Source organism: Notolepis coatsorum, assembly GCF_963971535.1.
Source record: "Notolepis coatsorum genome assembly, chromosome: 5".
Classification (NCBI taxonomy): domain Eukaryota; kingdom Metazoa; phylum Chordata; class Actinopteri; order Aulopiformes; family Paralepididae; genus Notolepis; species Notolepis coatsorum.
Window position 1 is genome coordinate 169537499 of NC_140169.1, and position 14879 is coordinate 169552377.

The 14879-nt window shown below is 43.7% G+C and overlaps 1 protein-coding gene across 1 annotated transcript in view; it reads left to right on the plus strand.

Moving 5' to 3' along the window:
• lrp1bb (low density lipoprotein receptor-related protein 1Bb) overlaps nucleotides 1-14879 on the plus strand; it is a gene marked incomplete at its 5' end in the record, with an annotated part of 1188884 nt that overhangs the window by 998420 nt on the left and 175585 nt on the right. The window contains 2 exon segments of the mRNA XM_084314368.1: nucleotides 2240-2423; nucleotides 4040-4125. Coding sequence (XP_084170494.1) covers nucleotides 2240-2423; nucleotides 4040-4125 — 270 coding nt within the window.

Genomic DNA, 14879 nt, shown 5'->3' on the forward strand with positions numbered 1-14879 from the left:
TCCTCCTCTACCACATCCACCCCTCCTCTACCACATCCACCCATCCTCCTCTACCACATCCACCGCTCCTCCACCACCCCCACCCATCCTCCTCTACCACATCCACCGCTCCTCCACCACCTCCACCCCTCTTCCTCCTCCTTCACCACCACCACCTCCCCCACTACCTCCACCCCCCTCATCCACCACATACACCCCTCCTCTACCACCTCCACCCATCCTCCTCTACCACATCCACCCCTCCTCTACCACATCCACCCATCCTCCTCTACCACATCCACCGCTCCTCCACCACCCCCACCCATCCTCCTCTACCACATCCACCGCTCCTCCACCACCCCCACCCATCCTCCTCTACCACATCCACCGCTCCTCCACCACCTCCACCCCTCTTCTTCCTCCTTCACCACCACCACCTCCCCCACTACCTCCACCCCCCTCATCCACCACATACACCCCTCCTCTACCAACTACACCCCTCCTCCTCCACCTTCACCACCACCACTTCCCCCACTACATCCACCCCTCATCCACCACATCCACCCCACCTCCACCACCTCCACCCATCCTCCACCCCTCCCCCACCACTCTCCCACCACTCTCCCATCAAAAAAATACCAAAGTGACCAAAATCAACTGGGATAAAACAACCTCTTCTCTGTGATGGGAGTTGAAGTAGAGGCCGCCGGAGAGCACGTCAGTGTGTGTAGACCCTCAGCTGTAGCCTGAACAGAGAGATCAGACGTAACGGCCCGAGGTTATAACTTTGGATAAGAAAGGGATTTGCACTGTGGCTCCAGTCAGGGCTCTCAGAGCTTAAGGGCGTCCCGTCGTCCCGGGGCCGATACAAATAGGATCGGAGAGGATGTAAATGAATTTAAAAAAATGCAAACGTTGCAATGAATGGCGATGAAAATTAAACTGACTGCAAGTTTTTGTTTTGTGTATAGCGCACACAGTCCTTATTACCTCCTTGACAACACACACACACACAGACACACACACACACACACACACACACACACACACACACACAGACACACACACACACACACACACACACACACACACACACACACACACACACACACACACACACACACACACACACACACACACACACACACACACACATACACACACACAAAGAGTCAAAAGGGAGGGAGAGAGAAGCAGCTGTGTTTGTGTGTGTATTCGTTTTTTTTGTTTTAGTTTAGTTAATTTTTCGCACAGTATAAAAAAAAACAGAATATATATATATATAACAAACCTCCACCTATAATAATAAACACAATTATATTACATATAGCAAGTTGGAAAACAAGATCAACGTAAGGACCTTGTTGGATATGTGAGAGTAAGAAGTAAGTATGAGTAAGTGTGAGTGTGTGTGTGTGTGTGTATCCACGTGTGTGTGTGTGTGTGTGTGTGTGTGTGTATGCACGTGTGTGTGTCTGTGTGTATGCACGTGTGTGTGTGAGTGAGAGTGAAAGGGATTGTCTGCCAGTAATCCATGTTGTTTCTTATGACACGATGAAGCCAAAATGTTGAAGCGATCCATGATCAACGGGGGGGGGGGGGGGGGGGGGCAATGTTTAAATGCCATCACCGTTAGTGAAAAATATGTAGAATTATGAGGCAAATGGAGCGAGAGACACGCGGCTTAACTCTGGACGGTGCGGTCAGGTACATTCACGTAGTTGTGGCTGCTATTGTTATGATAAGGAGCGGTCATTCCATCAACGACTAACATGACTCGACAACTCAGGGATATATAGGCTATGCCTAACTGCAGTGATCATAATAAGCCAAAATCCCCATTTGTTAAATGTTTTTGTTTTTTATTATTTGAGGAAACAGATTCAGTGGCAGATGAGTCGATCCATGTATAAAAAGGGCTATATAGAGATATGTATACTATTTATATATTTATTATTATTATATTGTAATATTAAAAGGTATGCATTGAAATGTCTGTAAGTCTCGACGACATTGAAAATAAGACTGACCTCAATTGTCCTTTCGAGAATAAAAATGTCTTTAAGAATAAAAAACATTTTTAAGAATGTCTTGTTTTGTTACAAACTGGGTCCATTTCAGTCTATCCAAAAACCTTTTTTTTGTGTGGGGGGTATTGGAAGGAGAACATTTCTGCATTTGTTGGCAATGCTAGTGAAGAAGAAAAAAAACACTCATCAAATCTGCTCTTTCCACTGCTTGTCGTTTTGCCCCCGAGCAGTGCAAGTGTTGGCCCGGCTTCCGGCTGAAGGATGACGGGAAGACCTGCGTGGACATAGACGAGTGTTCCTCCAGCCTCCCCTGCAGCCAGCGCTGCATCAACACCTACGGCACCTACAAGTGTCTGTGTGTGGACGGCTACGAGGCCCTGGAGCGCAGCCCCAACACATGCAAGGCTCTCTCAAGTCAGTGGTTTCCCCTAACTCTCTCTCCGTACGTACACACGCTCCACAGTGTAACGTGCTTTATTCCCGTTGGTTACAGCGGTGTACAATTTATAACCCGCCAGATCACAGATCCATTATGACTGAGGTCATTCTTTTAGTTTTGAGACGAGCAGTCCTTTCAAATCGCGTTGACTTGAGATTTAAAAAGTTCACGCATTGTGCATATTCTCCGTTTAAAGCAGCACAACTAGTGTACTGGTTGGGATCAGAGTTCAGGGTGAGCCATTTGCAGCCAAGAACACGAATGTTGAATGTGAATGTTGATTATGTTTAATAAAACATGCAACGGCCCGCCGGCGGAACATACGAAAGTCACAGCACTTTGTGAACGTCTAGCGGCTCGGGCTGTATTTTCCGCCGAACATATAAATTACAGAATTAAAGCTCTATTTGTTGCCGTTCGAACGCCACCTCAATCGACCATATCCGTGCCTCGGTTCTCGAGTTACATGACAATATGTCAGGCGTGTGACTTTTTACATGCACGCGTCAGATTACCACCCCGGACTCCTGAGGCTCCAGAACTGCCAATCATCCGCCGATTGCGGAAATGATTGGTCAGTGTTGTAGGCAATGAGTGTAGCTTTCCAATGATACCCCACGTTGGGTAGGGTGCGAATAATGGATCTAGGTGAAAGGTGACGATTGAAAACCAGGAGTGAAATAAATTCCGAATGAATGGCTGTAGACGAGGAAATGGAATACTGGAGAGCTTTTTTTTTGGCACACGGTTTACCCGGATCTCTCTAAAAGACACATTTCTGAACGGATTTTTATAAAATTGGACCTGTACTACATAAGACTTCAGGCTATGGATCTGCTGTGTTTTCCAGCTTATACCTATTTTTATTTATTTAAAAAATATATATATTATTGCAACTGCTACAGAAACATGTGAGTACACAAGTTCAAGTTCAGACCTATGTTACTCTATTTCATTAGCACTAAAAGTGATTACCTTTTTTGCATTAGTAACTTCAGAATGTTATCTTTCAAAAGAGACCAGGCGTATGCATGTGCTATAACTATAACGTATAAAACAAAGCTTTTCCAAAAAAGTATGCAGTCCTCAAGTTCAAGTAAAAAAAATTCCACTTTTATGGGTGCCTGTAAAGGAATTGTTGGAAATGCACTTACTGTCTTCTCCAGAGTCAGACAAGAAGATAGATACCAGTTTCCTTTCTGTGCGTTTAGTGTGCTATTTTCCAGTTGTCCACTTCATTGTGATAGCCATGCCATGGCTAGACTGGATGACTGCAATTGCTGTTGACTGTTAAAAGCATTTCAAAATAGACTTGGATCTAAATATAATTGCCTCACAAGTGACACCCATTGCTGCGTAGGGTAGGGTGTCCCGATTATTTTGTGGATCGAGGAGTAGTGGTTATGTAGCCCTCCAACTGGCCCTCCAAACAGAGCGCTTTCAGATGTAGACTCGAAGCGGATGCTGACTCGAAACGGAGGGCACTCCTCAACTAGGGGTAGGACCATGGGAAGGGAATTTGGATTGGTGTCTTTCTGCCAAGAATATTGTTTTTCTTGAACAAGAACTAAGAAGATTTTCCTCCTTTCAGGTGAAGAGCCTTTCCTTATTATGGCAGACCACCATGAAATCAGGAAGCTAAGTGTGGACGGCTCTAATTACACCATTTTAAAACAGGTGAGAAAAACCTTGGAAACTGGAATGACTTGTGACATTATATCCTATATAATTTCAATTTGACATGAATTACTCTTGTTTCTTTGAAGTACATTGTTTACAGCTTGTTATTATGTTTTATTTTGTTTTCTTTTTTGTGGCCATCTTGGTGGCCATATGATCACTTACTGTTTATGTGTCTTGTAAGCCCATATGGGCTGGGCATACATCTGTATGTAAGACACAAACATATCTATCAATCAATCAATCAATCAATCGTAGCTGTATCCGTTACTAAAATTAGCACTCTCTCTTTCTCTCTCTGCCCTACAAAAGCAAAAAGCAGTAACTTCAGTACCCCTCATACGTACTCCTCTACATATGTACTGTATATACTGTATTTACAACTATATCTGTGCAGCTCTACATGTGTATGTACTACCATTATATCAGTAGCCTACTGTTCTACAAGGGCAAACCACAGCAACTAAGTTATTGCTATTTGTATATATATATATATATATATATATATATATATATATACACACAGTATATATATACATTATACACACTATATATACTGTATATATAATTTTTGTTTCCTATTTCATCTCTTCTGAACCACCATTGCCAGGCCTGTGATTCATCGCGGCGCATCAAGTTTAAAATGTGACCCGGTAGTGTGAGCTGCTGAATGCGTTGGCTTTTAACCCTTTCTAATGACTCAGACGGGGGGTTGTGAGATGAATGTCCTTGTAAAGGGACCAAGCCCTAATGGAGCCACTATTAAGACGTGTCGTGATCGTGGCTTTCAGTAACGAGGAACGCGGCCACTTTGAAATCACTCTCTTTAATACCGACTAATTTCAGCGGGCGCCAACCGCGCTGGCTGAACGGGTCATTATGTAGATCACCTGGATGTGTGCGTTCCATTTAGTGTATTTGTACAAAGAAGAAAAACACTCATTAATCGTAGCGTAATTGAGACCGTGTTGCCGTATCTTGAATGTGTTTGGAGCCTTTGTACCCGTGAGGGAAATGATGAAAGAAATGTTCTACAACATCGTTTTCCCCACTGTGTGTGGCGGCTGCCTGAACAGAGTTGAAGAGCCTCTGTGTTATGGGACTAAAACATAAAAAAAACAGCCAAGACGTTGAACAATACTGAATAGAGAATCAGAAAATATACTGTTAGTGTGTGCGTGTGTGTGTGTCTGTGTGTGTGTGTTCTGCTCTGTCTTGAAGGGAGCTCTTTGAAAGGCAGGGTTAGTCCTTTGATAAAACCTTGACATTAGTTGGAAACAGCATGCTACCGGCATATCTCAAGAGATAACTCCTCTCTGTTGCCGAGGTCGCCCGCTGACCTTTAGTGTGATTTCCCAGACTCGAACAACACAAGCGTACACTGTTAAAATTTTTAAAAGAAATCACGGGAAATTCACTGTATTATTTTATAGATTACTTTTGTTTTTATACTTTAAGTGTAAATGCCATAAAAATACAGTAAATTACCTTTTATCAAAATATTAACCAATAAATAAAGGTTGTAATCTGTAAATGTATTTGATTTTACTGTAATTATTATTATTATTTTTTAATTATGTTTTTGGTAGATTTGTATTTGTTTGTACTACCGGGCAGTCCGGTAGAGTGTGAGATAGAGGAAGAACGGGAGACCGAGCGGGGGGGAAGACATCCGGCAAAGGACGCCGGGTCCGGGAATCGAACCCGGGTCGGCCGCTTCGCGACGCAGCACGTTACATGGGTCGCCACTTGGGTGCCCGATTTTACTGTAATTTGACAGTAAGTATTTGGCAACCATTGATGCCAGACATTTACCGTTTTCTTGCAACTCTTTTTTTATTACAGTGTAGGGGGGGGGGGGGGGGGGGGGGTTTCAGACTGCTGCTATTTGATTGGCAGAGAACAACATTACCCGCTGAAGTCCCGACGGAGCGGCTATTTTAATCATCCGCTGCTGTCGCGGTCACCACTCGAGTCAGTGGGTTGATTATCATAAATCACCCATAGGGATGTAAAGCAGCGCCCCTGGTTGTACCTCAGGGTCCCCTCTCAGGGACATGCTTATCCTCTCCCCTAGATCTATATTGGCTGTACGGGGTTCTCACTAGCTACAATTCATTTTAATCACGCCGTGCCAGAGCGTTAATGGACGCCAGAGTGGGAGATCTGCATATGGCCACGGTAAGTGGTCCCGTTAGTGCCTGGTCCCGTTAGTGCCTGGTCCCGTTAGTGCCTGGTCCCGTTAGTGCCTGGTCCCGTTAGTGCCTGGTGGTCCCGTTAGTGCCTGGTCCCGTTAGTGCCTGGCTAATGCTACGCTGACCTTGTATAATTTTACCACGCCATTACGTAACCCCCCCCCCCCCCACACTTTAGATCATACATTCAGGGTTGAATGGTAATCGGGCCAGTCGATATATATATATATATATATATATATATATATATATATATATATATATATATATATATATAGACACAGAATAACACAGATGGGGTGATATCATGGCATGCTGACTCCACAGTGCATGTGGTGGTTAAGATCAATTTCTGATAAAAGCATGATACATGATACATTATATATATATATATATATATATATATATATATGTATCATGTATCATGCTTTTATCAGAAATTGATCTTAACCACCACATGCACTGTGGAGTCAGCATGCCATGATATCACCCCATCTGTGTTATTCTGTGTCTCGTATCTCGGTCTGTGAATTATAGCAGGGGGGGGGGGGGGGGGGTAAGGGTGGTGGGGGTAGGGGTAGGGGGAGGTGGCAGTGCAGGCCATCAGAAAGAGTCGGTATTGGGAGGTGCGAGCTGTGATGTGAGGGAAGGTGCCCCCCGGGACACTTTGACGCCTGTCTTTGAGGGTGTTGATGATCTGATGAAGACGTCTGGTATCGCCTGTCAAATTTCCTCAACACCTTTCTGCGGCACCCGCGGTGCTAGGCGGCAGGGGAGGGGGTGTGCGCGCGCTCGGTGAACAGCTCTCGACCCTGACTGACAGTGGGGTCTTGTGAGCATGACAGGGAAGGGAAGCACCTTAGACTTCTGCTTTGATAGGGCCTTCAAATCTGCTCTCTGGCAGCTCTTCACATGCTCCATAGCTAGAGGCACTACTGGCTCTCGCGGGAAACATCTCCAAAATCAATACTGCTTGTAAATTTCACAGGAGACACGGTAGGGGCTAAGTGCAGAGCGGTTAGATGTTGTCTTCTTGACGCAGCACATTTTAAAACCACGGTAGGTGCTTCCATTTAGGCTCAGTTTCACACTGCTCCTTCAGTATAATGGATAGAAATTCTCTCCTTCACTCGCCTCACATTTATATTTTGTTTAGCTTGCAGTTTTTCCAGGGCGTTTCGTTTATTTATAGTACAATCTAATTGAATCCTCTACCTTTCTTTTGTTCATTCTTTTTCATTATTCTGTCAAATTAAGAGTCCAGACTAGATGATGAAATGCCCAATCTTTGCTCCAAAATGGACACCCGACAGTTGCAGTATAATATTTGGATCAGCAAAAGATATGCGAAAGTGTTCAAGGGTGGTGACTGTAACCTCCTATTGACAATCCCAGACTCTCCCCATGAATGGCCAAGATTTCTTCAAATGTGTCGGGGATCTGCTGTTTGGTGCGTGAAGTGCAATCCTGTAGCCAATGACAATACTCCAGGGGGATAGAGAAAGAGATATCAAATAGATTGCTTCCTTCTCCACACCATGTCATGTAATGCTGAACAAGTTGTGGTTGTTTCTTTCGCCAAGTTACAGATGAAGCACTTCACATTCAGTTCCCTTCTACTGCTCTTCTACTGCTCTTCTGCCACTTTAGACTAGCACTCAGGTGTTTATTTCAGGGGCTGGTGGCTGAGTTGGCCCTGACTCCCAAAGTGAACAAATGGATGGTACTTAACTTAAGTGCTCCCCCAGGGAGGGGGTCGGGGTCTACTGCCCTCAGACCCCCAAGATAATTTTAATAAGTGGGTTCGGGGCAGTCTGACTTGGGGTACTGCTCATATATTAGTGTTGCAATGCATGATAAGTAAACAGTGAAAAAAGCGAAGGAATCGGATGGAGCTGGGGCGTTTGGGACGAATACAATTTAAGATGAAAAAGCCTCCCAGCCTGATACACTGTGGGAGGCAGTGGAGGTGTGAAATCTGGCCCGGTCCAGAACAATAGGAGTCACAAAATCAGTTTGGAGTGGAGTGGTAGAAGAGCAGTAGAGAGCAGTAGAGGTTCGATTTTTAAGAGCTGGATCTGTATGTGTTTGTGTGATTGCTTTGTTCACCTCACGATGCAGGAATGTTCTATTGTTCTATATTCCCCCTCTCTCTCTCTCTCTCTCTCCCTCTCTCTCTCTCTCTCTCTCTCTCTCTCTCTCTCTCTCTCTCTCTCTCTCTCTCTCTCTCTCTCTCTCTCTCTCTCTCTCTCTCTCTCTCTTCTCTCTCTCTATCTCTCTCTCTCTCTCTTTCTCTCTATCTCTCTATCTCTCTGCAGATAGTATATATCTGCAGAGAGAGAGTATAGGATTTATTTATGTAATCAAGTATATGATTTATTTTTATTTAAAGAAAAAAATATATGTAGTCAACAGTGGCGGCGCGTATCAGACCCGGGCTGGGGGGCGGGGCCACATGACCGGGCCCTTTAAAAATCGCTCAGTCAGTATAGATTACAATTTAAAACAATGTTTGAAAGAAAAGTAACTAAAGAAAAAGTGTAATATTTAAGATTTCGTTTCTACAAAGTGTATAGAAACGAATATATGTATCAGATAATGATATAACATAATATAAAGTCCAACAAACCACAAGGACGAAAACATAGCCTAATAAAATTACTACATTTCTGACACACCATTCAGCCACCACCAGAGCTCAGAGCAGTATAGTCAAATTGGCACAGCGGCCCCACACATTAAAATCGGCACAGGCCACACATTAATACTGGCACAGCGGCCCCACACATTAAAATAGGCACAGGCCACACATTAATACTGGCACAGCGGCCCCACACATTAAAATAGGCACATGCCACACATTAATATTGGCACAGCGGCCCCACACATTAAAATAGGCAGAGGCCACACATTAATATTGGCACAGCGGCCCCACACATTAAAATAGGCACAGGCCACACATTAATATTGGCACAGCGGCCCCACACATTAAAATAGGCACAGGCCACACATTAAAATAGGCACGGAGTAAATAAAGTGTACTCACCACTACTTGAAGGCTACTCGGCGAGCCTTGCGCTCCGCAAACTCGTCCACAATCCGCTGTATGTCCAATTTCTTGGCTCGGTCACTTTCGATGGACAGCAAGGCCAGTCCACTCAGTCTCTCCTGTCCCATCGTGCTCCTCAAATAGTTTTTGATGAGTTTTAATTTGGAGAAAGAGCGCTCGGCGGTTGCCACGGTGACAGGAAGAGTCAGAAATAAGATCAATGCTGTGCAAACCTCACTAAATGTAGAGGTTACTGCTGGGTTGGAAACAATTAGCATTTTGACGAGATCCACAACAGATTTCAGTTTTTGTATCTGTTCCCTGAAACAGGTTCTGAAAGAGAGCAGCTGGCCAGGGAAGCTGGCGGCGATGTCCCGACTATAGTGCTCTCTAAGCCGCTGGGCAGCTTGGTGCAACTCCTCGTCCTTTGCGTGCAGTAGTGTGTTGGGGTGAATTGCCTCAAACATGTTCACAGTTGCATTTAAGCTGGTGAATCTTTGGGACAGTTGCTGGATGATGATATCGAGACAAGCATTGAAAACATTCACCCGAAAGTTGCTCTCTGCGTCAGTGAGGCGGCTGTCTTCAGCAAGTTCATCAAAGTGACGTTTCACTTTTCTGGCCCTGGTTGTTTCAAACTGCGTTGTACTTCCCCATTTAGTAGCCAGGGCAAGAGTGGCGGACTTCGCATCGTCAAATTGTCCCCTATACTCCACCAAAACAGTGATGGCATTTTGCAGTAGACTAGATGCTCTCAGAATATCCGCGTCTTTTGCTTGGAGTAACTGTGAAGCACAATTTATGCTTTCCAAAATCTTGGTCTGCATGTTGACCAAAAAAAGAAAGCGAAATTTGCTTATAGCATTCTTGAGTGCGCTTGCTTCATTGCGCTCATCCTTTTTGTCACTGGTAAGGGATATTTTGACGAGGGCTTTTATAATGTCTCCATATCGGTGCCTTAACGCAACAAGCGCATCATGGCGAGATGACCAGCGAGTGGGACACAAGCGTTTTAATGTGATAGTTCTGCTCTCTGGCGTCATTAACTTACTGAGCAATGCCCATCGTTTGATACTGTGACCAAAAAAGTTCTAGAGCGTCTCTACAGTGTCATAGAACTGCTTTACTCCAGGGACATTTTTAACAGAGTCGTTGAGTGCTAGGTTGAGATTATGAGCAGTGCAATGAACATAGTGGGCAAGGGGCTCCTTCTCTGCTATTCTTGCTTGCACGCCTGAATACACACCACTCATATTAGCCGCACCATCATAGCCCTGTCCACGGCATTTAGACAGATCGAATCCATTTTTCTCTATAGAACCAAGGATTTTGTTTTCAAGCTCTGAAGCTGATGAACCTTCAGGCACTTCAAAACCCAAAAAGACTTCATTGATCTGTATATCGGTTGCAATATCCATGTCGTTCTTAACAACAGTTATGTAATGGTAAACCTGACTCAACTGGTCTATCTTTGACACATCTTGCGTTGTGTCCATGATGACGGAATAAAATGGGGCTTCGTTTATTTCATCAATGATGTCAGCTTTCACACGTTGAGATAATATGTAAATAATCTCATCTTGAATCTGGTGACTGAGGTATTTCACTGACCCTTCTGGTCGGTTGATTAGCTCTTTCAAAACAGGGTCGTAGCGAGCCAATAATTCGATTATTGACAAAAAGTTGCCAGCTTTGCCCTGACCTAAGACCTCTCGATGCCCCCTGAATGCCAAGTTGCTTGACGCTAGAGTCAGGGTTACATTAACAATGCGCTCCACGACCTGTCTCCAAAATTGGGCAGCATTACGCACGTTCCTCTCCATGTCAGCGTCTATTGTGCCATTGTTTTTCCACTGCTCATATACTACGCATGCACCCAGGTGAATTTGAGTGGATTCATGCCTCTCAATTTTAGTAGAAAGATGTTTCCAGTCTTTTATTCCATTGACCCATGCATTGTTGTAAAACGGTGCGTTTCGGTGGGCAAAAAGCCAGCAAGGCTCACAATAGCAGCAGTCCAATTTTGGTGAATAGCACATCCAGCTGCGTGGAAACTTCATCCCAACTTTAGTTGTGGAGGAGTAATACGTTTCTGAAAAGCAACGATTATCATTGTCTTTGGGAAATGGACCTTTTGGTTTGCACGGGCCCATTTTAAGGATATACCTTTTGATATTGGCATCCTCAATATTTTCCAAATAGTTTCCACGATCAGTCGGAAAACGCCCCAGATTATAATTGCAGGACTGAGAGGACACATCATGATCCGTGGTTTCACCCGTAGCGTGAGGAGACCTGTTGCTGGTTTCATTTTCAGTGTCCGCCGGTACTTCTTCACATTGCGGGCCCGCAGCAGGTAAGGAGCCGGAGGGGGAGGGGTGTGGCACCTGGTCAGGCTTCAGGCCTGGTTCTGCCGAGCAGCTAGCAGCAGCAGCTGCTGACTCATCATCCCTATTGCCATCATCACTACAGACAGCCGAGAGACAGAGAAGGAAATAATAAGCTACACGAAGTAACAACAACCATAGATATCAACATTTACAAACTCACATTTTCTTGTGTAGTAAATTCCTACAGAATCCTACAATAATCTAAGGTTATTGTAGTACAGTACAATGATATTGCTTATCTGGAAGGAGGAGAAAGGGATCATATTGGTAGAATTGTTGGTCTCTTCATCTGACTTAAAGCAGATGAAGAATTAAACATGTAGCCAGACAAACCATAAACTATAGTCCAATTCAACATTTATTTGAGCCAGAGGCCAAGGTGAATAAGACAAAAGATTATCAGAAAACATTAACAGGGCTGTCGTGTACAGAAATCACAATAAGGTTTGCATTCTCAAACCCCAATATGTACAGAAACAGTCACTTGGTTAACATAATTTGAACATACATTGACAATACTGTACACATTGGTTTACAGATCAGGGATCTGTACATTACTCTAATCTATAAACAACCATTGGTGTTTCCCATGATTTACTCACGTAAAATGCAATCAGCTCACAGTAGTCTCTGGGTGGGGAGCGGGGAGCACGCAGATCGCCGGTTGGGATCTGGGCTCTAGACTAACATTTTGTGTCCCCTTATATCCTATAATTTCTAGCCAATAATAGCACATTTTACTAATATGCTCCTCCAATCCGGCTGGTTCTTCTGGAAGGGCGGTCCGCCCTTCCCCCTGGTTTCCTCTGGGGGGGGCTGGTTGCCCCCCCCCTCCTCGAATATCCTGTGTGGGTCTTGTCCCACGGGTGGGGGCTGGTGTGATGTCACCTGGTGGGGTGGTGTGAATAGCCCCCTCCTTTGGGCCATCGCTTGGGAACAGGGGGGCCTACCTATTACCATACAGTACTAACCAGAATTCTATAACAAGAGTGTAATCACCCTTCAAACTTTTTACCAACTGTATTTCCTGTATATATGAATTTACCCATTTCTAATATTATGGTTTACTCTTTTGATACTAAACAGTTGATTAATAGATAACTTTGTTTGTGACTTAGTGTCCATGACTAATCATTTCTTCAGCATGTCTAAACTGGCCTGCCCTGTGGTCAAGCCCAGCTGTCTTTGATCAGCATTTACATACAGTCAGTTCGAAAAGGTGTTTGTTCTCCTCTCTAATTTAGTCATTGTTTGAGTGGGGGTTGAGAATGGCTCTTGCTGTTATCTGCTGCAGCTGTCTCAACTGACAGTTGAGACTGTTTTAGCCACTGAGTCTCTCTCTGCTATTGAAAGATACATCTGGCTTTACATTATGGGTCTAATTTATTCACACCTATTAATTATGAAATTCAACGTCAATACTACCACACTTGTTGTGTGTGTCCGTGATTTTAGCCTACCTGTAAATCTGGCTCGTCACTCCCACTAACGCTGTTTCATCCCCGGGCCTCGGAGTCAGGGATGAAACATGGCTGGCAACTTCAGTCTCATCTCCCGCGGCGGGAGGAGGAGTAGGGCGAAAAAAATATCCATCTAACTTAGACAATTTAGCTTTTCCCTGATCCTTTTTCTCCTTTTCTTTGTGTTTGGTCGCTCCACTCTTGTGTTTATATGTAGAAGTACTCATGCTTAAGTGTGTTAGGCCTTAGGCAGTGTGGCAGACCGTCAGACGCTCTGTTGAATGACGGCCGGTGATTGATGACGTTGGTTTACATGATGACGATTTTACCCAAAATACATTTGGATTAACTTTTTTTTTTATATATATATATATATATATATATATATATATATATATATATATATATATATATATATATATATATATATATATATATATATATATATATATATATATATGTTTTAATGTTAAATGTGAGTGTGAAAATAGCAGCACAACAAGTTCAACTCATATTATAGGCTACAATGGTTTATTATACACCTAATAAATTATGACCATGAAGTTCAACGTCGGGCCCGTCGGGATATCTCGGGGGCGGAGCCTGCCGTCTCGCGACGGGCCCGGGCCCCCCATTGGGCCTCGCCTGTCGCAGGCCCGGGGAGCCCCGCCCCTACAGCCCCCCCTGAAGCTCCGACCCTGTTAGTCATACACCTTACTTCTTCCACCCTCAGCCTTCTGTAAAAAAGTTTAATATATATATTTGTTTTACATTGACTGAATTATATTTGAGCTGAATGCAATTGACCCCTTTCCTCTGTGTATGTTTTTGTTTAGATTAGATGAAGATAGAATATGAGGAGTAATGTTGGTGGTTCATCATGACACTTTGTTTAGAACGGCTTGCCAACAATGTAGAATGTGTTATTTCTATGTTCCACAATGGTTCTGACAAAAACTAATAATACATAATTGCAACTGGTGTTACAAAGACCCAACATCCTTTATAGTCATGTACAAACAGATACACAGTTCAACCTGGACCATCCAATAAGAATGAATCATGAATAATAAATGTTTTATTCATAAAGAATATTTATGAAGTAGCTTATTTCCTCTCTGTGTGTGATTTTAACGGACAACCTTAAGGTTACTATTGTGAAGCACTTATCAACAGAGCTCGCCAGCTCAAGTTTTATATTTATCATAACAACACATAACACACAGAACTAATATTGTTGTAAGGCTTCTGATGTTTCTCTTGTCATTATGGATGTTGTTATCACGTAACAACAACAAAAACATGTCAGACAAAAACAAATGTATCTGTAAACAAGACAAACAAACAAGATTTAAACATTTGCTAGGATTTATGTTCAACACATTTGACAGCGGTCAGGATTCAACCTATGACTTTCTGATTCATAAGCTTCAGTGCTGCTAGCACTATGCCAATGGGTTGTGGTTGCAGGGGAAAGTGTTGTAGTTGGGCTTTTCAAAGGTTGTAACACTGCACATGGCCTTTACGAGGGATCATGTCTTCATGCTTCTCTACATAAAAGCTGTGAAGCGTCAGTCCAGCCAGCAGCTACAGCTGAACTGGGAAGTGTTAGTCCAGCAAAGCAGCTACAGCTGAACTCTGAAGTGTTAGTCCAGCC